Source organism: Schistocerca serialis, chromosome 4 (assembly GCF_023864345.2).
Source record: "Schistocerca serialis cubense isolate TAMUIC-IGC-003099 chromosome 4, iqSchSeri2.2, whole genome shotgun sequence".
Lineage (NCBI taxonomy): Eukaryota > Metazoa > Arthropoda > Insecta > Orthoptera > Acrididae > Schistocerca > Schistocerca serialis.
The window spans coordinates 20,898,318-20,921,965 of record NC_064641.1 but is presented as its reverse complement, the minus strand read 5'-3'; the positions used below and the strand labels follow the sequence as shown (position 1 = coordinate 20,921,965).

The 23,648-nt window shown below is 43.3% G+C and overlaps 1 protein-coding gene across 2 annotated transcripts in view; it reads right to left on the bottom strand.

Annotated features, from left to right (window-relative positions):
- The window catches only part of LOC126475075 (epsilon-sarcoglycan), a 106,502-nt gene that overhangs the window by 56,655 nt on the left and 26,199 nt on the right, over nt 1-23,648 (bottom strand). For both annotated transcript variants that reach the window (XM_050102635.1, XM_050102636.1), the window contains exon 3: nt 6,120-6,198. In XM_050102635.1, coding sequence (XP_049958592.1) covers nt 6,120-6,198 — 79 coding nt within the window. The remainder of the gene's footprint in view (nt 1-6,119; nt 6,199-23,648) is intronic.

Below are 23,648 nucleotides of genomic sequence, written 5' to 3'. Positions count from 1 at the left end.
CAAGGTCAAGCTACTATGGATTCGCTCGCCTGGTTTAAATCCGGGCCTACCGTGCCGGCCTCTGACTTAACCTCAGTTCAGCCACTAACCCAGGAGACACCGATGACGCCATCATCACCCCCTCCTGGCCGCCTGCCCAAGCTACCGCCCTTATACAAGGACAACCCAGCATCTTGGTTCACCCTCGTCGAGCATCTATTCGAGTTACATCATGTGTCTGACGACAACTCAAAGTTTCTCTGCCTTGTCACACACCTCCACGACCACTCGGATTTGATTTGTGACCTGCTCCTTTCGCTGCCGCCTGCACCAAAATACGAGTTTGCAAAGAAGGCTATAATGGAACGACATGCCTGCTTGCCACAAGAGTTAATAATCAAGATTCTCTACAAGGAGCACCTGAGGGAACACACCCCCTCACAACTGTGGCACCACCTTTGATTGCTCGTGAACGAGCATACCATGCCTGAAGCCATGCTACGGGCTGTGTGGTCTGCCAAACTACCTACCGACCTACAGATCCATCTGTTACCACACTCGTTCAAGTCCATCGGCTCCCGCCTACGCATCGCTGACCAGTTGTATTCGATACTGTAGCAATATCAGCCAGTTCATTCCACACCGTTCATCGGCACAACCGCCCCTGCATACTGACCTTCAGCCGGCAGAGGCAGGGCTCACTCCGCCGTCACCTTATCTACTTCTCCTGGCAGCATCGGCTCACTCTCTCTGCTGTCCGAGCACTCCAGGATCGCCCATGCACCTTACATACCGGTCTATTTATCAGAAAAAATCAACGAGGGCAAGCCGCCACCACTGTCACAGTCTCCACCTCCTCCTCACCCTTTCTGCTGGTACAACAAAGTGTTCGGCGACGATGCCAAGAAGTGCAGGTTGCCATGCCAACACCCAAATGCCGACTGCAGGAACTAAGAGACGCCGAGTCCTGTGGGGAACCTAACGGGCGTCCTCTTACATTACACTCTGTTCACTCGTACGCCCAGCCGAGTGGTCATCTCTGTGTGACTGACATTGCATCAGGTCTAACTTTTCTGGTTGACACTGGTGCTGACATGTCGATCATACCTACTTCGATGGCTCCACCCACTTCTTCACAGACAAAGTCACTTCTACGAGCTGTCAATGCGTCGACATTACCTACCTCAGGCTCAGTAAAGGCTACAGTGACTCCACCTCTTTCTCTACGTTTTCCATGGACATTCTAAATTGCCGACATCGATGAACCAATCCTCGGTATGGATTTTTTGTCTCATTACGAACTATCCCCGAAAGTTGTACAGGGTTCAGTGTTCCACCATCCTAAGAACATTCACACACCATGTACCCGCACCTATGTTCAACGCTCTGTTTCCACTGCAACATACAATATCATACGCGGGTGCTCCACCCCCGTGGGCAACATTGTGGCCTGCGTTACCGACCTACTGTCAGAATACGACTCGGTGACGCAACTCCACAAGGACAACAAGAAGCTGAAACAGCACATTGCATTCACTTACAGCGAGCTCTTTGTGGCTCGTACCTCGCTTCTGCAACTGCAGTCCACAGCACCGCCACCTAAACAAGATTGCTCGGCTGAGCCTAGCTCGAACTCTCACCAGGTTAGTCCACAAACTTTACTTGCGAGTGACGTTCCAACCCCCTCGTCGCGCTTGCCTCATCCAGTGCTGTGTGTTTCAAACAGTGCTGCTAATGACAGTTGCACGCACGTCACGACCATGCCCACCTCTCGGACAGCTACCACGCGTGTTGATAAACATTCCCCCTCTCTCACTCACCGGCCACATGACCCAGCGGCCATTGTGACCCCATGTGCGACGCCAGTGCTGTTCTCGCCCACGCCGGTTGTCCAGTGCAAGGTTAACAGCGGACAGTCACCGTCCGTTCCCCTTCGCTTGGCACTGCGCGCGCACCCACCCCCTCCGCATATGACTTGGCGACGCAACTCCACCAGGACAATGAGAAGCTGAAACAACGCATCGCAATCACTTGCAGCGAGCTATTCACGGCTCGTACCTCGCTTCTGCAACTGCAGTCCATGGTGCCGCCACCTAAACGAGATTGCTTGGCCGAGCTCCCGTAAGAGACATGTGACTTTCGTGTTACCTTTTCCCCACTCGCGCTAATGGCTACGCTCGTCGCACCCTACTCGTCTGAAGACTCGGCGCCAGGACGTTAACCAATCTCATGTGCAGTTCTCAGTTTCTTCCATCACTGATGAAACGACACACAAAATAGTTACCACTGCCAGCTCTCCTATTAGGCATAAGGTCCAATGCCTCAACCCTATCAAGTTGCACGTGCCCAGAAGCAGATTAATGAACTTTCGGCGGCAGGTGTTCTGCAACCTTCAGATAGCAACTGGTCTTCACCAATCCACCTCGTCCCCAAACATGACGGATCTTTTTGAATGTGTGGTGATTACAGATGCTTAAACACTCATACCGTCATGGACAATTACTCAGTGACGAACATCAATGATTTCATTCATGTTATCAGGCGCCACAGTTTTCAGGGTTACTGACTGTAAACACGCTTACCACCAGATTCCTGTGGCGCCGGAAGACATTCCTAAGATGGCTATTATCATGCTGCTCGGTTTATTCCAATACCACTTCATGCCGTTTGGCCTAAAGAACACAGCGCAAATGTAGCAACGTTTAATTGACTCTATCTTGTGACAGTTCGAGTTTTGCTTTGCTTATCTGGATGACATTCTTGTCTTCAGCAGCTCAGTGGAGGAACACGAAAATCATCTGTCTACGGTCCTCCAGACCTTGAACTCCAACAGTGTCAAGGTCAACAAAGACAAGTTTCAGTTGCGCCAGGCATCAGTCTCCTTGCTAGGTTACACCGTCTCCGCTGACGGAATACAGCCTCCCAAATCTCTTGTGCAGGCCATCATGTCTCTGCCGCCCCCGGCTACTTACAAAGAGGTACGCCATTTCCTCGGCACCATCAATTACTATCATCGCCATCTGCCTTCTGCCGCCGCTGTTCAGGCACACCTGACTGATGTGCTATCAGGCAAACAAACTTCCTGTATCAAACCCGTCTCTTGGGCTGCTCCGATGCTAGAGGCCTTCAAGGCTCTGAAGACTTCTTTAGCTCAAGCTGTGACACTCACCCACACTGACCCCTCGGCCGAGTTATTCATCACTAAGGATGCCAGTGACATCGCAGTGGGGGCAGCGTTGCAACAACGCAAGGGTGATGTGGTTTCTCCCTTTCATTTCTTCTCCAAGAAACTATCTACAGCTCAGAGAAAATATTCTGCATCTGGTAGTGTGCTCCTTGCTGTTTACGAGGCAATCAAACATTTCTGCCCTGATGTCGAGGGACGTTCGTTTTTCGTCCTCACAAACCACTGGCAGAAGCATTCTGCAACCCACCTGAGGACCCACACCATTGACGTTACTGCCACTTTGACCTGGTTTCTTGATCCACAATGGACGTCAGTTACATCAAGGGTGCGGATAAATTTGCTGCAGATTTCTTGATTTCTTCTCATGGATCAGTACTGTTTCCTGCATCATTGATCTTTCCAATCTGGCCTCCCTCCAGGCTTCTGACGAAGATTCTCAAGCTCTCCTACGAGACCCACAAACATCACTTGTTTTCACAAAGGCTAAATTTACTGGCATTTCTGACAAGTTGTGGTGTAATTCTTCGACCAGCACCCTAAGCCCTTTGCTCCCACCCAGGCTGCGCCAACAGGTTTTCGACGCCCTGCGTAACCTAGCCCACCCTGGCGTTCGAGCCACCACACGTCCCGTGTCAGAACGTTTTGTTTGGAAGAATATCAAACAGGACTGTCAAACCTGGGCATGCAGCTGCGTTGCTTGCCAGCACAACGAGATCAGCCGCCACACCTCCCCGCCTTTGGGCAAGTTCGACATTCCCGCAGATCGATTCCGTCACATACATATTGATCTGATTGGGCCTCTTCCTTCTTCAGAGTGTCATAGATATATCTTATCAACTATCGACCATTTGTCTCACTGGGTCAAGGCTGCCCCTCTCCCTAACATTACTGCCGAGATTAGCCAAGACTTTCACTGGCTTGTGGATCGCTCGTTTCGGGTACCCGACCACTATCACCACTGATCAGGGTCGACAGTTAGAATCCTTCATTTCCGCCATCTTCTACAATATATGCGGTATTAAAAAAATACACACTACCACCTATCACCCACAAAGCAATGGGTTGGTGGAGAGATGGCACTGCACCCTCAAGATGCCACGATTGTCTCTGGTCGGAAGCTCTCCTGTGGGTGCTATTGGTCTACGCTCGACCTATAAACCTGACCTACAGGGGACTATATCTGAATTTGTTTTTGCCGAGAACTTATTCTTCCCCAGGTTAGTGAGGATCTTACCCCCTCGCCAGATTTCACTAGCCGGGTTCGCATACATTTTCAACAAACACGTTTGTACCGGCCCCCCAGTCACCCACCGCCTGAGACTTAGATTCCCATCGCACTCTCTGACTGCTCCCATGTCATGCTGTGCGATGATGCGGTTAGGCAGCCTCTTCAACCTCCCTATCTTGGCCCCTACCAGGTCCTGCGGCAGAGGGACACGACTTCTGATATCACGATTAAAGACCGCACACAGACAGTTTCTCTGCATCGACTGAAACCAGTTTTCGCCGACTCTGATGGTCTCACACCACCTCAGTCGGACTCTGCAGACAATCCATCCTTAATCGAGAACAAAGACATGCTCCCATCAACCTCACGGCACACCTCTTCCGCCGGAGACTGTTTGCCACCGTTCGCTGGTTTCCCGACCTCGTACCCTGTTTCACCCTGCGCCGGTTTCACACTCTTACCTCCAACGTCGGGGACACACAGCCCTACTATCAATTTGTCCTCCAGTGTGCTGCCACACTGAGTGAATGATGTTTCTATAGCGACATTCGACGGCCGAATGCTCATTCTTTTGACAGATACCGAAGTCCCGCAATTGGATGGTCCCTTACACATCAACATTGCACATCACCTCACACTCCCGCATGAGTGTGACCGAACACCTTTATGTGCTTTCATTTCTACGGACGGCTTGATCCACTTAAGGGCTACATATGCCTCCACCATGCTGTTGACTTCCCTGCCCACTTACTCCCGGGCCAGCCACCATCTCATCTGGCCACGTTGGCTGACTGACTACAAAGTGGACCTGCGTCTCGCTGCTCCGCCTGCACAACCCACCTCATTCGAGATGGAAGTACCTGTGGTGCGCCTGCCCACGCGCACGATTTTCACCGACACTGATGCCCACACGCCCTCACCCTTGGACATCTGTAGTACTCTGTACTGCGGTGCGGGGGCGGAGCGGGGTGGGGTGGGGGGGTGGGGGGGTGGGGTGGGTGGGGGGGGTGGGGGGGGAGCTGTGTGGCGTCGATAGTTCGTATCAACCACAAAACTTAACATCTGTGAACTCTAAGTGCTCTGTCAAGCCTCCATATTAACTTTTGCATTAACCAGTTTCTTTGGTATACTTCATTCTGTGCGGATGCAGTGTCAAGTGTAGATGTATACGAGCTACAACATATATGGCAATTAAGTTTTCTATATCCCGATCACACTGATCCCATTTCCATACTTGATAAACAATAAAAGCAATGAACAATGTATTTCATGGGCTATTTTTGGGAGAAAATAGTTTCCCATTCATAAACTTTGTTGTCACTATCATATCTACAGTCAATTCGGTTATTTACATCAAAGACTTATGGTTCTTCTCAGACTGCAACATTTCCTATGTAGTTTGGTCAAATGTATATCTTAACTCCCATAATAAGCATAATTTAAGATGACAGAAATTTACTTTTGGTTTCTGTTTCACTTATCCTAGCAGTATTTCAATAAAAAAGTATGATTATGGCTAACATTTAACAAATCTTCATCTGTGATTGTGTTCTATAGTGTCACTCCGGAGTTCTTGTAAGGGTTCTGCACATTCTTGAAAGTTTGTCACATTGTTAGCAATATCTTTACTGCATTTGTAATGAACATCACCTTAAAAATATTAAAAATTTGTTAACTGTTCTGAGATAACACAAACCATGCATATTTTTTCATCATGAAACTGACCTGGTTTTTCTTCAACTTTCAACAAGACTGTCTCACACTGTGTTTCATATGTTCCTTTGTTTAGTCCAACAATTTCCAACTGTAAAGAACAAAAATCACTGTATTTTATACTTACTTTAATAAAATATCTTACTTAACACATAGTACTCCATTGCTTGGATACTGAAACCATCTGCAACAATTATTATTCATTATTCATCTAATTACAACTCACCAATCCAACTGCCACAATGCTGTTATATGGCAACAAAATTAACCAATCCCATCCCAACGATTTTCAATAATTACAATATGCTAAGTACTTTTTAGGATAAATTTTTTGGAAAGATAAAGCTACAGGATAGGTGTAGTTACAGTGGTAACTCCTACTAGCCTCCTATGCTTTACAGAATCTAACTCTGATTTAGTAAGTGAAAAGTTGTTTTTCTTTCATTATTTTCTGGGGCTGTAGGTGAGTAAGTGTCTCGAAAAGGATTGAAATTATGTTTAATGCTTGTTGGAAATCACTAAGAGATTTTATTCTCTAATAATGGATGGATATAGTGTGGGTAATCTGTGTGTTGTGATTTATTCTGCCTCAAGACATCTTCACATTTTCTAACTTTAATATTTGACTTATTTTGTTAAATCTGTAACGTATGATCATACATCTAAATGAGTAGCTTATGACAGCATTTTAAATTTTTAAATTCAATCAATAATTACATGAAATACTGAAAATCAAATTTTTGTTGCCACTGGAATCTGTTAGATAGACAAGCTGCAAATGGGACCACGTAACTGTTTTAAGACGGTGTGCATTAGTGCAGCCACAACCATTGCCAGACTTGCTGTTGGTCGGAAGCAACCAAACTTACATGTAAATATAATGGAAGGAAACATTCCACGTGGGAAAAATTATATATAAAAACAAAGATGAGGTGACTTACCGAACAAAAGCGCTGGCAGGTCGATAGACACACAAAAAAACACAAACATACACACAAAATTCAAGCTTTCGCAACAACCTGTTGCCTCATCAGGAAAGAGGGAAGGAGAGGGGAAGACGAAAGGAAGTGGGTTTTAAAGGAGAGGGTAAGGAGTCATTCCAATCCCGGGAGCGGAAAGCTTTCCGCTCCCGGGATTGGAATGACTCCTTACCCTCTCCTTTAAAACCCACTTCCTTTCGTCTTCCCCTCTCCTTCCCTCTTTCCTGATGAGGCAACAGGTTGTTGCGAAAGCTTGAATTTTGTGTGTATGTTTGTGTTTTTTTCTGTGTGTCTATCGACCTGCCAGCGCTTTTGTTCGGTAAGTCACCTCATCTTTGTTTTTATATAAAACTTACATGTAAGATGAATGTGTAACATGCATGTAGCTGACTGTGGCCAGCTGGCCTGTTGTCAGACCAGTACTCATCATGCGACTAGCCTCTGGCCAGTGAGCCGCTGTGGCCAAAATTGTATGTGATTCCAGTTGTGTGCATTTGATTCTTTGTTTGTCGTTCCATTAATGCAAAAGGATCTTTCCGTCATAATGGACTTCAGTATGAAAAAAATAATAAAATTTAGGAAGAGGCCTGCTTAGCAGGACTTCTCATCTGAAGAGCATGCAGGCAAAAACCTGAAAAACAAAATGTGGAACAAAATGAATGTGACTCTTGGTGGCAACGAATGTACAGCAACAGAAGAACATAACACATTGTATATGTTCTTTTACATTTATTTATATTTTATTAACACAACATGTACATATAATTCAGAGACTGTAGTTCAATTGATTTGACAATGCACCTTCATCTACAAAGTAATGGGCAAGTATGTTTTTGCGGTGTGAACTGAATCTACGATTGCATATTTGTTGGGGAATATCCTCAGAAACTGGATAATATCTGTTAACTAAATCTATAAACTGTACACAATCTCTGTTTCATACAGAGATGGGTAGAATACAACACTCCTTCACAGTGTTCACAGTGAAATCAGTGTCTACGTTCAGGACCTTGTGAAAGATTCTCCAATTATTTACTATTATCCTTAACTTGGACTCTGTGAAACTTCTAGCTAAAGAATGATGAATGTTGAGTACTTTTTGCTTCACAAAAAAAATTGCAAACATTCTGTTTGTAGAGTGGGATTGCAATATAGGATGCACCCACTATTTTTTCTTCTTTTATTTTGCCTCACGGTCCATAGGTACACAGCCAAATCTACCTCCGTAACCTCCATCAAGTTCCCGACTTGCAGCCATCTGTGCTGGCCAGCTCCAGCCCTGGCCATGCCCACGGCTGCACTAGTGTGCCGCCAAGGCTGTTAGCTGTTTAGTAATACAGAACAAGAGGAGCATTCACTTGAGAAACCTAGAAGTACCGGCCAGTCTGCCTACTGCCTATAGCTGGATAGCATCTTCTGATACTGTCAACAGATGAGATGGCTCCTTATGTTGCCTCATTACATGAATATGATGAACCTATTATACTACACAATGAAACAGTGCTTATTGTGTGTGTGTGTGTGTGTGTGTGTGTGTGTGAACTATTGGAATTGTAAACATGACCATGACAAAGTTTATCGCTGATGTAGACACTGCTTTCTATTATGTGACCTAAAGATGGCCATTTAACTAGTCAAAACTATTAATTAAATGTCAGGTAATTAAGATACATTACCTTTATTATGACATAACTCAGAAATCTCTGAAACTCAATAGAAAGCTCTATGTGGATACAAGCTAATGTCATGCTTTTATCAGGTTCCATTCTACATGGAATGGGTGTGCTTAGTGACTGTGTTTATTAAAACTAAAAATGTACAGCAATCAGTTGCTGATAATCTGTTTATTGCAGATCTAGCCAGATTTCAACTATTGGATGGCTATCACCAGAGCTAAAAAATGTAAGAATACATTACAATAAGACACATGAATGAAACAAAACATATTATAGTTGTATGGGTTCTGTACATGAAAAGACGATAAAGTGACACAACAGTATGATGCAGTTCAGGTCATCATTATCATTTACCTGTACAAATAGCCCCTCCTGGCTATCCAGGTCACTATTTCAGTTCGCACTGAAGCCACTGTTTGCAGTTATTACACAGCTAACCTCGGTGCATGACATAATGATATGCAGAGCCCCCATACATGTGTAGTTTAGACTACAGAATTTACAGGCTTTGTTCATACACTGTTGGCTAATATTTGGTACACACGAAACACAGTAGATAAAAACATTGCTAAAAATTGTTAAGGTATGTTTTATTTGTAAAGCAGTGACTATCCATTTACCAGTCGACCTGTGCCGTGAACTAACAGTAGTTTGTACATATTGCTGCCTAAAAACACAAACAAATAATAAAAAAAATATACACAATTATTCTTGCTTACACGAATAAAAATTTACTGGCTTCAGCTGCCAGAGACCGTGGTGTGTGTGTGTGTGTGTGTGTGTGTGTGTGTGTGTGTGTGTGTGTGTGTGTGTGTGTGTGAGTGACAGTCTTTCCATTGAGCCTATCTACGACTCAGCATCTCCACTATGTGGTGAGTAGCAACTATTCTTTTCATTATATTGTTATATTCCATCCTTGATTTTCCATTGTTTGACTTTACTAAAAACTACTTACTGAAAAACAACTGCATGTGTTTTAACACCAGCTCAAATTAAAAATATACACCAGAAGCTTTGGGACCTTATGTACCAGCAGGTAGGTAGATTATAAGAGTCAAGAAACATAACACTTTACATTGCAATCATACCCATGTTTCCCATAGGACCATATCATTATTGGCTAAGTCTGGTGCTAAATTTATTAAGCTTTACAGTACACTGACTACTGATGTAGAAAAAGCTTTATGTTACTTAATATCAAACATATTCACATATGTGACCCTGGAGGAATACTATTATAATAGGCCAGTATTGGCAGGCCAATGCACTTGCTGGCTTCTGCTGTCACAGGCCATGCCCAAAGAAGTTTTTAAAAACTTCCCAAAAATGAGAGTTCTCATTGACACCGGTTCGGTGAACAGCACACCACCAGATGACTGCTGGTGGCAGAAAATTTCCAGTTCCTTCAGCAGGCTCATAAATTTCCCCTTTTCACATGAATTGAGCATCATCATATGCGAGGACATAACTGGAATGACATGTTCACTTTCAACTATGTAGACAGCAAAGTTAGATTTTTCAGCCACACTAATTCTATCTAACATGACATGTCTGCCAAATCTAACCTCAAGTCGCCTTCCAGTTTGTTCCATATAATAGACATCACAATCAGGATACACTGTCTTACAAACACCCAACCTATGATAAATACTGTCTTTGTCAACAGTATTATTCAAAACCCTCCCCAAGTTACTCTTGCTGGTAAAAGACACCTTTACTTTCTGTTTTCTAAAAACAGAAGGCATCCTATCACTGATTTTTCCATAGTATGGTGCCCAAGTATAATTCCTATTGCTATCATGAATTTGCTTGAAACCATTTTCCTTCTGCCTTTTGTTTTGTATGTTATTGTACATATTGTGGGTAGTTACTCCTTTTAGCATTATATTTAATTGTGTTCAATTCAGATTAATGTTCTGCTTTTAACATTGGAATCTATATATATAAAACAAAGTCGGGTTTGTTACAACACTTATAACTCGAGATCTGCTGGACCAATTTTCATGGTTTTTGATTTGTTGGAATTGTCTCCGCCCCGAATAGCAGAATACATCTTAAAAATAATGAAAAATTGACGAATAAAAATTTTCATGGTTTTTGATTTGTTGGATTTGTCTCCGCCCCTAATAGCAGAATACATCTTAAAAATAATGAAAAATTGACGAATACTTGAAAAATGCGTTATTTTCCCTAAAAGTTCTTTAGTTTCGGAGCTGTCAAATTTTTTTGTCAAAATCTGTAAGTAATGACTGACATTTATGCATGCGTTCATAAACTATTTAAATCTACATATATAAAAGAAAGTCGTGTTAGTTACACTATTTATAACTCAAGGACATCTGGACCGATTTGGCTGAAAATTGGTAGAGAGGTAGCTTAGAACCAGGAGACGGACGTAGGATACTTTTTATCCCGTTCGACCACTATAAAACGTGGTATAACAAAAACGCATCTGACATGGAATAACAAAACGCAAATGAAACTAAACGTCTATGGTTAAGTATCAGTATATATCATTAATTAAAAATTTAAAGAAATAATTTGTATATTCTTTGAATCGTCATTAACAATGCCGTGACCAAGACGATCGTATATTTCTCGACAAAGCCGTAATGCAAGAAGGATACAAAATGTTGCAAATGAAAGGACTGAAGAAGAACAACAAATTGCCCGCGAGGAGCGCAGCGTTAGTATGGCTCGACTTGGTGCTTCTCAATCACAAGAGCAAAGTGAGGCAGCCCGTGAAACGGCTCGGTTGGCAATGCGAAATCATCGAGCGAACAACAGAGATCAACATGTAGATAATTTTCGACGCACAAGAAGAGATTTATCACGTGATGATTGGAATCGAGCAGCGTTTAGATACGATTGCAGCACTGATTACTGCTTGCATCCTTGCGTTTGCATTGGGCCGATGGAAGTTGTTTGCGAGTATTGTGGCGCACTGAAGTTTTCCGGAGAAACGCGCGGATTGTGCTGCCTTAGAGGGAAAGTGAAACTGCCATTATTGATTCCGCCACCTGAGCCATTGCATTCATTGCTTTGTGGCAAAACTCCCGAATCACGTCATTTTCTTGAAAACACCCAAAAATACAATAGTTGTTTCCAACTGACCTCATTTGGGCCCGACAGTATCGAAGAACGAGGATTTAATCCGACATTCACGGTATTTATTTATTTTTGTACTTACACACAGTATAGGGGCATGTTCACGCGTCGGAAGACCATCTGCGTTGTTTGTTCTTGCGCCCGATAATAAAACAAAAAATGTTGTGTATCACAAGATACTTAATTGAAGAGTGGAAGCTATGCACCAAAAAATATAGACTAAAGAATCATTAAAATACTTAATTTTTTTATTTGTATTTCCTAATAAAAAATTGAACTTAACATCCAAAATCTGATTATTTATTGGCTTTAAGGAGGAACAGAGTTTGCCGGGTCAGCTAGTTTCTAATTAATGGTCGGAAGCAAAATTAAAATATTTATTTTTTCTGTTGACAGGGGTGGTTTGAATTGTAATCAATAATACTGTCTCTGCATGCGTGTTTGTTGTAGATCTCAAAGGAATGTTTGTCATTTTGAAATTTAATGCTCAAATCTAAGAAATTAATGGACCTGAATGAGATTTTCACTCTGCAGCAGAGTGTGCGCTGGTATGAAACTTCCTGGCATATTAATACTGTGTGCCAGACTGAGACTTGAACTTGGGACCTTCGCCTTTTGCTGGCAAGCGCTCTGCCATCTGAGCTACTCAAGCATGACTCACAAACCATCCTCACAGCTTCAGTTCTGCCAGTACCTTGTCTCCTATCTTCCAAACTTCATAGAAGCTCTTTCGCGGACCTTGCAGAACTAGCACTCCTGGAAAAACGGATATTGTGGAGACATAGCTTAGCCACAGCCTGGGGGAGGTTTCCAGAATAAGTTTCAAAGCAGCACACACTCTGCTGCAGAGTGAAAATCTTATTCTGGAAACATCCCCCACGCTATGGCTAAACCATGTCTCCACAATATCCTTTCTTCCAGGAGTGCTAGTTCTGCAAGGTTCACAGAAGAGCTTCTGTGAAGTTTATGAGGTAGGAGACGAGGTACTGGCAGAATTGAAGCTGTGAAGATGGCCGTGAGTCGTGCTTGGGTAGCTCAGATGGTAGAGCACTTGCCCGCAAAGGCAGAGGTCCCGAGTTCGAGTCTCAGTCCAGCACACAGTTTTAATCTGCCAGGAAGTTTCAATTAATGGAGCTGTCTGACTCCACTTTATATGTGAACTTTATTTTACCACATAGGTTGTTGAAATACCTAATAACTGTTTCAATGTGAACATTATTCCCTCAAATTAACAATGAAGTATTGTCAACATATCTAAAATAGTACATTATTTTAGTAATGACGCAGGATTGTCCTGAAAAAATTGTTCTCCAAGTAGTTAATAAAATGTCAGACAAAACCCATCTTTCTGTACATATACACTTCTATTGCTTGAAAGTAATTATATTCCAAGATTAATGCAAGGAATCCTATGTAATCACTAATTCCTTCTTTAGGCAACTTATTCAGTTCTATAAGGGTTTTCTTAATGATTTTAATGGTTTCAACAACTGGAACATTTTTACATAAGTTATTTATATACAATGTAACTAATTTCACTTTGGCCTTTAGAGGTATTTCTTTAAATTCATCAACTAATTCATGAATGTTATTTATTCAGTGCTGATGATTAAAAATGAAATGTTTTTCCTAAAAATCTAAGCTTTTCTTAGCTACTTTACTGAAAGGGCTACCTCTACTGTTAACTGTCAGTCTAATAGGTATTTCTTTTCTGTGGACCTTAATTTGTGCCCTAAGAGTAGGTGTATGTGGGTTTATTGCTCTTAATTGCAGAGTGTCCCTCGGTACAAAAATTTCATTACATTCTTTTAATTTTTTGTTAATTTTCATATGTGCTTTGGGAGTTAAATCCTTTCCAACATTAATAGTGCCATTCCCATGGGGAGGCTTTCTGTTTCAGCACTGTGCTCAGCTGCACTAACTACCACCATGCTATTTCCTTTATCCACCTTTGTGATGATTGAACATTCATTATTAAGCTTCTTAGTTATCTGTTTCCTGTTGCTGTTGTAATTAATTTCATTACTACTAATCCTACTTTGTCTAATCTTTGTGGTTCTCTATCAAAATTAATATTAGTAAAATTCAGCATTCTGAAATAGAATCCAAAATTCAAAAACTATTGGTCCAAGCATTCCTATCCTGGCCAAATTCTCAAGTTTCTGGTTATGTATGAATCTGGTTTGATTAGCAATTTTCTCACCTGTTTCTAAAACAAAGACAGACACATGGTCAAAAATTAAAGGATTGCTTAGTCTAGATAAGGCAAAATTTAGCTTATACAACTTGTTACTAAATAAAACAACGATAAGTTCACATTGGAATACCAACAATATTATGAAGAAGATACACTGCTAATTACCATAAAGATGACACATTGTGTTGCAGATAGGCAAAATGAAAATACTGTTACACATTGAGCTTTTCGTCAAAGCCTTCCTTGGAATGGAAAAAACACACATTCACACAAACAAGCACAGACATGCACACTTTACGTACACATGTCTAATACCTCGGGCCAGAATGCAACTGTACGGTGTCGAACGGAAGCAGCAATGTGGAGGTGAGTCAGGAAAGTAGAGGGACAGCTGGGTCCAAACGGGGCGGGGGTGGGGGGGGGGTGGGGGTGGGGGGTGGGGGGAGATCAGCACTGCCTGATGGAGTGTGCAGAGAGTAGACAATGTTAGGACAAGGCTGTCAGGCTGTGTCGGGAGACTATGGGGGAGAGAGGGGAGAGGGGGCTGGGATGGCTGGCAGGAAGCAGAAATGCAGAAGAGCAGAGAAGGGGAAAAGACTGATGGATGCATAGGCAGGGAGCAGTGCACAATGAGAGTGAGGCGACATGAATTGGGAGGAAGTGATAGGACAGAGGGGTGTGGAAACAGTTGTGGGGAGGGTATGGAGGTAGCAGGTTACCATAGGTTGAGGCTGGAATGATTCTGGGAGTGGAGAATGTGTTGTAAGACTAGCTCGCAGCTGCACAGTTCAGCATAGCTGGTGGTGGAGGGAAGGATCCAGATGGCCTGGGCAGCAAAGGACCAATTGAAATCAACGATGTTATGTTCAGCCACATGTTGTGCCTCAGGGTGGTCTACTTTGCTCTCGGCCACGGTATTGCGGGTCCATTTATGCTGTCGGGCAGTGGGCTGGTAGCCATACCAATATAAAAAGCTGTGAAATGATTGCAGCAGAGCTGGTATATGACATGGCTACTCTCACATGTGGCCAAGTCTCTGATGGGGTAGGAGAAGTCTGTGACAGGACTGTAATAGAAAGTGCTGGATGAGTGGACTGGGTAGGTTTTGCATCTGGGTCTTCCACAGGTATATGATCCCTGTGGCATGGAGTTGGGATTGAGAGTGGCATTGGGATGAACTAGAATGTGTAGGCTGGGTGGGCAATGGAACATCACGTTACAAAGTGTGGGAAGGATCTTAGGTAGGATGTTCCATGTTTCAGGGCATGATGATAGATAATCAAAGCCCTGATGAAGGATGCAGTTTAGTTGTTCCAGTCCATGGTGGTATTGGGTGATGAGAGAGAGCTGGTAACTGGTTCTTGGAGGAGGTGGGAGGATCGGGTGTGTGTGGGGATATGACATGGGAAATCTGTTTGCTGAATAGGTCTGGGGGATAGAGCCTATCTGTGACAGCCTTTGTCAGACCTTTAGCATACAGGCCAAGGGAGTTCTTGTCACAGCAGATAGAACATCCCCATGTGGCCAAGCTGTATGACAGGGACTTTTTGGTGGGGAAGGGCTGGCAGCTGTTGAATTGCTGGTACTGTTGGTGGTTGCTGGGTTTAATGTGGACAGACCTGTAGATGGAGTGCTCAGAGGAGGTACTCAACATCCTGGAAGGTGGCATACTAGGTTGAGGAAGACTGAACAGGTGAAGTGGATGGGAGACAAGGTGCTGAGGTTGTGAATACATGATAGGGTGACTTGGCCCTGAGTCCAGATCATGAAGATATTGTCAATGAACCTGAACCAGACCACCAGTTTGGGATTTTGGAATGTTAGGAAGGCCTCCTGATGGCCCATTAACAGGTTGGCATAGGAGGGCACCTTCTACATCTACATCATACTCCACAAGCCACCTAATGGTGTGTGGCAGAGGGTACTTTCCATACCACTATCTGATCCCTCCAACCCTGTTCCACTTGCGAATAGTGCGTGGGAAGAATGATTGCCAGTAAGCCTCTGTATTGGCTCTAATTTCTCAAATTTTGTCCTCATGGTCAATACGTGAGATTATGTGGGGGGAAGTAATATGTTGTCTGACTCCTCCTGGAAAGTGCTGTCCCGAAATTTCAGTAGTAAATCTCTCTGTGATGCACAACATCTCTCTTGTAATGTCCGCCAGTGGAGTTTGTTTAGCATCTTCGTAATGCTCTCGCCAGCTACATGATCCCGTGACGAAACACGCCTCTCTTTGTTGGATCTTCTCTATCTCTTCTCAGTCCTACCTGATAGGGATCACAGATAGATGAACAATACTCACGATGGGGCAAACAAATGCCTTATATGCTACTCCTTCATGGGTGAGTTACATTTCCTTAAGATTCTTCTGATGAATCTGTCTTGTGTCTGCTTTTCCCACTATCTGTTTTATGCCGTCATTCCATTTAAGGTTGCTCTGGATAGTTGCTCTGGATAGTTACACCTAGATATTCTACAGCAGACACTGTCTCCAGCTGTTTGTCATCAATAGTGTAGCTGTAAAGTGTTGTTGTTGTCTTCAGTCCTGAGACTGGTTTGATGCAGCTCTCCATGCTACTCTATCCTGTGTAAGCTTCTTCATCTCCCAGTACCTACTGCAACCTACATCCTTCTGAATCTGCTTAGTGTATTCATCTCTTGGTCTCCCTCTACGATTTTTACCCTCCACGCTGCCCTCCAATGCTAAATTTGTGATCCCTTGATGCCTCAGAACATGTCCTACCAACCGGTCCCTTCTTCTTGTCAAGTTGTGCCACAAACTTCTCTTCTCCTCAATTCTATTCAATACCTCCTCATTAGTTATGTGATCTACCCATCTCATCTTCAGCATTCTTCTGTAGCACCACATTCCGAAAGCTTCTATTCTCTTCTTGTCCAAACTATTTATCGTCCAGGTTTCACTTCCAAACATGGCTACACTTCATACAAATACTTTCAGAAACGACTTCCTTACACTTAAATCTATACTTGACGTTAACAAATTTCTCTTCTTCAGAAACTGTTTCCTTGCCATTGCCAGTCTACATTTTATATCCTCTCTACTTCGACCATCATCAGTTAGTTTGCTCCCCAAATAGCAAAACTCCTTCACTACTTTAAGTGTCTCATTTCCTAATCTAATTCCCTCAGCATTACCCAACTTAATTCGACTACATTCCATTATCTTAATTTTGCTTTTGTTGATGTTCATCTTATACCCTCCCTTCAAGACACTGTCCATTCCATTCAACTGCTCTTCCAAGTCCTTTGCTGTCTCTGACAGAATTACAATGTCATCGGCGAAAATTAACGTTTTTATTTCTTCTCCATGGATTTTAATACCTACTCCGAATTTTTCTTTTGTTTCCTTTACTGCTTGCTCAATATACAGATTGAATAACATCAGGGACAGGCTACAGCCCTGTCTAACTCCCTTCCCAACCGCTGCTTCCCTTTCATGCCCCTCGACTCTTATAACTGCCATTGGTTTCTGTACAAATTGTAAATAGCCTTTCGCTCCCTGTATTTTACCCCTACCACCTTTAGAATTTGAAAGAGAGTATTCCAGCCAACATTGTCAAAATCTTTCTCTAAGTCTACAAATGCTAGAAATGTAGGTTTGCCTTTTCTTAATCTATTTTCTAAGATAAGTCGTAGGGTCAGTATTGCCTCACGTGTTTCAACATTTCTGCAGAACCCAAACTGATCTTTGCCGAGGTCGGCTTCTACCAGTGTTTCCATTCGTCTGTAAAAAATTCGCGTTAGTATTTTGAAGCTGTGACTTATTAAACTGATAGTTCGGTAATTTTCACATCAGCCAGCACCTGCTTTCTTTGGGATTGGAATTATTATATTCTTCTTGAAGTCTGAGGGTATTTCGCCTGTCTCGTACATCTTGCTCACCAGATGGTAGAGTTTTGTCAGGACTGGCTCTCCCAAGGGCGTCAGTAGTTCTAATGGAATGTTGTCTACTCCCGGGGCCTTGTTCCGACTCAGGTCTTTCAGTGCTCTGTCAAACTCTTCACGCAGTATCTTATCTCCCATTTCACCTTCATCTACAGCCTCTTCCATTTCCATAATATTGTCCTCAAATACATTGCCCTTGTATATACCCTCTATATACTCTTTCCACCTTTTTGCCTGCTTCATTTACTGCGTTTTTATATTTTCTACTTTCATCAATTAAATTCAATAGTTCTTCTGTTACCCAAGGATTTCTACTAGCCCTCATTTTTTTACCTACTTGATCCTCTGCTGCCTTCACTACTTCATCCCTGAGAGCTACCCATTCTTCTTCTACTGTATTCCTTTCCCTCATTCCTGTCAATTGTTTCCTTATGCTCTCCCTGAAACTCTGTACAACCTCTGGTTCTTTCAGTTTATCCAGGTCCCATCTCCTTAAATTCCCACCTTTTTGCAGCTTCTTCAGTTTTAATCTACAGTTCCTAACCAATAGATTGTGGTCAGAGTCCACATCTGCCCCTGGAGATGTCTTACAATTTAAAACCTGGGTCCTAAATCTCTGTCTTACCATTATATAATCTATCTGATACCTTCTAGTATCTCCAGGATTCTTCCACGTATACAACCTTCTTTTATGATTCTTGAACCAAGTGTTAGCTATGATTAAGTTATGCTCTGTGCAAAATCTACCAGACGGCTTCTTCTTTCATTTCTCTTCCCCAATCCATATTCACCCACTATGTTTCCTTCTCTCCCTTTTCCTACTCTCGAATTCCAGTCACCCATGACTATTAAATTTTCATCTCCCTTCACTACCTGAATAATTTCTTTTATCTCATCATACATTTCATCAATTTCTTGATCATCTGCAGAGCTAGCTGGCATATAAACTTGTACTACTGTAGTAGGCATGGGTTTCGTGTCTATCTTGGCCACAATAATGCGTTCACTATGCTGTTGGTAGTAGCTTACCCGCACTCCTATTTTTTTATTCATTACTAAACCTACTCCTGCATTACCCCTATTTGATTTTGTATTTATAACCCTGTATTTACCTGACCAAAAGTCTTGTTCCTCCTGCCACTGAACTTCACTAATTCCCGCTATATCTAACTTCAACCTATCCATTTCCCTTTTTAAATTTTCTAACCTACCTGCCCGATTAAGGGATCTGACATTCACACTCTGATCTGTAGAACGCCAGTTTTCTTTCTCCTGATAACGACGTCCTCTTGAGAAGTCCTCGCCCGGAGATCCGAATGGGGGACTATTTTACCTCCGGAATATTTTACCCAAGAGGACACCATCATCATTTAACCATACAGTAAAGCTGCATGCCCTCGGGAAAAATTACAGCTGTCGTTTCCCCTTGCTTTCAGCCGCTCACAGTATCAGCACAGCAAGGCCGTTTTGGTTAGTGTTGCAAGGCCAGATCAGTCAATCATCCAGACTGTTGCCCCTGCAACTACTGAAAAGGCTGCTGCCCCTCTTCAGGAACCACACGTTTGTCTGGCCTCTCAACAGATACACCTCCATTGTGGTTGCACCTACGGTACGGCCATCTGTATCGCTGAGGCACGCAAGCCTCCTCACCAACAGCAAGGTCCATGGTTCATGGGGTGGGGGAGCTGTAAAGTAGTGGATTTCTTTTCCTACGTAAGCGCAATATGTTACATTTATTTACGTTCAGGGTCAACTGACAGCGTCTACACCATTCATCAGTTCTCTGCAGGTCATTCTGCAAATTCTTACTATCTTCTGGAGTTGCCTGCGAATGGCCTTAAAGAGCATCTGACACTTTGTACTAGATCATTTATATATACTGTGAACAGCAACGGTTCTATCACTCTTCACCGGCCGGTGTGGCTGAGCGGTTCTGGGCGCTTCAGTCTGGAACCACACAACCACTAAGTTCTAGGGGACTGATGACCTCAGATGTTAAGTCCCATAGTGCTCAGAGACTATCACACTTCCCTGTGGTACTCCGGATGGTCAGCTCCGATACTCCATAATCTAGTATCTTTTCCATTAATCCTCAAAGTGGGATAGTGTCAAATGCCTTACTGAAATCAGGGAACATGCCATCAGCCTGAGGACCTTTGTCCAAAGCGATGTGGATCTCATGGAGGGACAGAGCGAGCTGAGTTTTGCAGGATCTCTGTTTGCAGAATCCATGTCGATTTTTATAGAGGAGTTGTTTATTTTCCAAGAACATCAAAATTCTTGAGCATAAAACATGTTCCATAATTCTACAACAGAGTGATGCCAATGATATAAGTCTATAATTGTGTGGATCTGTTTTACGGCCTTTCTTACAAATGGGAATGACCTGCGCTTTTTTCCACCTTGCGGCTGCCAATGGATTTGCCATGGATTTGTTTGTATACTTTCCCTTCAAAGGAGAGGTGGTTGTGTGTCAGGATAAAATTAATAAGGTGTATGAGGAATGAGGTCATGGGTTTGGAGCCTGAAGGACATTGGGAGTGGTACTGTTCAATAGTGACAAGACCATGGGCATGAGGGATGTTGATGTACGAGAGCTATCCACAAAGTACATTACGTTTTGGAATTAAAAATAAATAAAGCATTGGAATTTTTTTAAATTATATACAGATGAAAGCCACACTTAAATACTACTTTTCTACATAGTTGCCATTTAAATTAAGCCAGTTATCGTAGCGACGGACGAGCTTGGAAATTCCTTCGTCGTGAAATTCAGCCGCCTGCGCCTTCAACCACGTGGTTATCTATTCTTGATGCTGGGCGTCGTCATCAAAACGCTGCATAGCCAACCACTTCTTCATTGCTGGGAATAAGTGGAAGTCGCTCGGGGCCATGTCAGGACTGTATGGCGGATGAGGAAACAACTCCCACTTAAAAGATTCGAGAACTTCACGAGTGGCATTTGCCATGTGGGCCCGGGCGTTGTTGTGAATCAGCACGATCTTTGAGCCCAACTTTCCCCTGTGCTTGCTCTTCTGAGGTTGTGCAGAGTTTGGCAATACCTTTGAGAGTTTATTGTAGTGCTTCTTTCCAGGAAATCCACAAAAATCACACCTTTTCTGTCCCGAAAGACAGTCGCCACGTGGTTGAAGGCGCAGGCGGCCGAATTTTACGATGAAGGAATTTCCAAGCTCGTCTATCCTTACGATAAGTGCCTTAATTTCAATGGCAACTATGTAGAAAAGTAGTATTTAAGTGTGGTTTTCATCTGTATATAATTAAAAAAATTTCCAATACTTTATTTATTTTTAATTCCAAAACGTAATGTACTTTGTGGATAGCCCTCATATATGGAAATGATGAGGAGGAATCCTGGAGATGAAGGGGTGGGGATGGTGGAGAGTTGGTCTTACGCAGGAGGCTAGATTTTAGGCAGTTGGTTGCACGCGTTGGTTCGTGAAGACTGAAATACTTTCAGTGGGAGCACAATAACTAGCTGCAATGGGGTGTCCAGGATTGCTCGGGTTTGTAGCTTTTGGGGAGCATGCAGAAGGAGGGTGTGTGGAGTGTCATAGGGGTGAGGATGGATAAGGGTTCAGGGCAGAGGTTCTGGGAAGGGCCTAAGAATTTATTCTGGGATGGAGGTTATGTTGAACTCTAGGATGGAATTACTCTGGCAGAATTTATAGATAGAGCAGACAGACAATTGGCAGACGCCTTTTGCCGGGTAGTCACCATGATTCAGAGACAGTTGTGGTACCTTTGTCTGCATGTAGGGTGATTAGTTCAGGATCCGTTTTGAGGCTGTGTATGGGTGTCCTTTCTTCTGCTGAAAAGTAGGTGTTCTTAATAGGGGACCTGTGCAAGGATAGTGAGGTCCAGTTGGAGGTAAGGAATTCTTGGAAGGTGACCAGGGGGTGTTTAGGTGAGAGGGATTTGCAGGGGAGGATCACTGTTTGATGGTGCTTTAAAATGGGAGAGGCCGAGTTCAGTGTTGGGATTATGTTGGTTCTGGTTGGAGATATTGGCAGAAAACAAGTGTTTCCATTGCAAACAAGTGTCCATTGCAGGGATCGGGAGAAGGAGAGTGGATCTTTGACAAATCCAACATAGATAATTTGGGTGAAGGGCTAACGGTAAGGCCTTTTGATAGCACTGAAACTTATGTAGGGCTGTGCCCCAAGGAGGCAGTAGGAGGTCAGAAGGCTAGATAACATATGGACGTGATGTCTGGGATGCTGTTCCACATGCTGGAGTGCAAGGGTTTCAATTTCAGAGATACTGGCCCCGTATAACAAAAGTCTGACAAAGGCCTTCACAGACAGGCAATATTCCCCAGACCTGGTCCACAAACAGATTTCTCATGACATATCCTCACATGCACCCAATCCTCCACCACAGTCACAAACCAGTTCCAAAGGAGGGCCCCTTTCATTATCCAACTCCAGCCCAGACTGTAACAGCTGAACCACGTCTTTTGTCAGGGGTTTCATTACCTACTATTATGCCCTGAAATGAAGGATATTCTACCTAATATCCTTCTCACCCCTCCTAAAGTGGTGTTTTGTCACCTACCCAACCTCCACAATAATGTAGTCCTTACCTGTGCCACTCCCAATCTCAACCCTTGCCACAGGGATCATAACCCTATGAAGACTCAGGTGCACTAGCCACCCAGTCCATCCACAAGCACTTCCTATTCCAGTCCTGTCATGGTCTTATCCTACCTCATTAGAGGCTGGGCTACCTGTGAAAGCAAGCACGTCATACACCAGCTCTGCTGCAATCATTGCACAGCTTTTTATATTGGTATGAGCACCTCTCAGCTGCCAACCAGGATGATTGGCTATCGCCAAACTGAACTGTGTCCAAGAACAAAGTGGACAATCCTGTGGCACAACATGCAGCTTAGCACTGCATGCTTGATTTCATTGGCTGCTTTACAACCTGGGCCATCTGGATTCTCCCCTCCACTACCAGCTTTTCTGATCTGTGCAGATAGGAATTAACCTTACAACACATTCTCCCTTCCCAAAATCATTTTGGCCTCAACCTAGAGTAGGTTGCTGTCCCCACAACCTCCACTCAAGAGTTTCCACCCCGTTTGTCCTACCACCTCCTACAATTCATGTTCCCTCACCCTCATTGTGGACAAATCTCTGCCAATGCACCCACCAGTCTTTCCCCATCTCTGCTCCTCTCTTTTCCACTCCCTTTCCCTCCCCCTCCCTCCTGCACTGCTCTGGGTATGGCTGGTGACAGTAGACACCAGTGAGCACATCAGCCCTCCAGCATTGGCCTATTGTAACACTATTCCTCCAGGTTCACATACAAGAGCATGTTTGGTATTAAGTAACATAAAGTTTTTTCTACATAAACAGCCAGCATACTCTAAAGCTTAATGAATTTAGTACCAAACAGAACCAATGATGCTACGAGCCTATGGGAAACTAGAGTGTAAATGCAGTGTGAAGTGTAATGTGTCTTGTTTCCTGTAATCTACCTCTGCTGATACATACATTCCCAAGGCTTCTGGTGTATATTTCTAATTGGAGCTCATGTTAAAATGGGGCCACATGTTTTTAAATGGTTTTTAGTAAAGTTTTATTCCTGTAAGAATAGTAATTGTATATTTTTATTACTTATTTATGTTTTTAAACAGTTATATAAT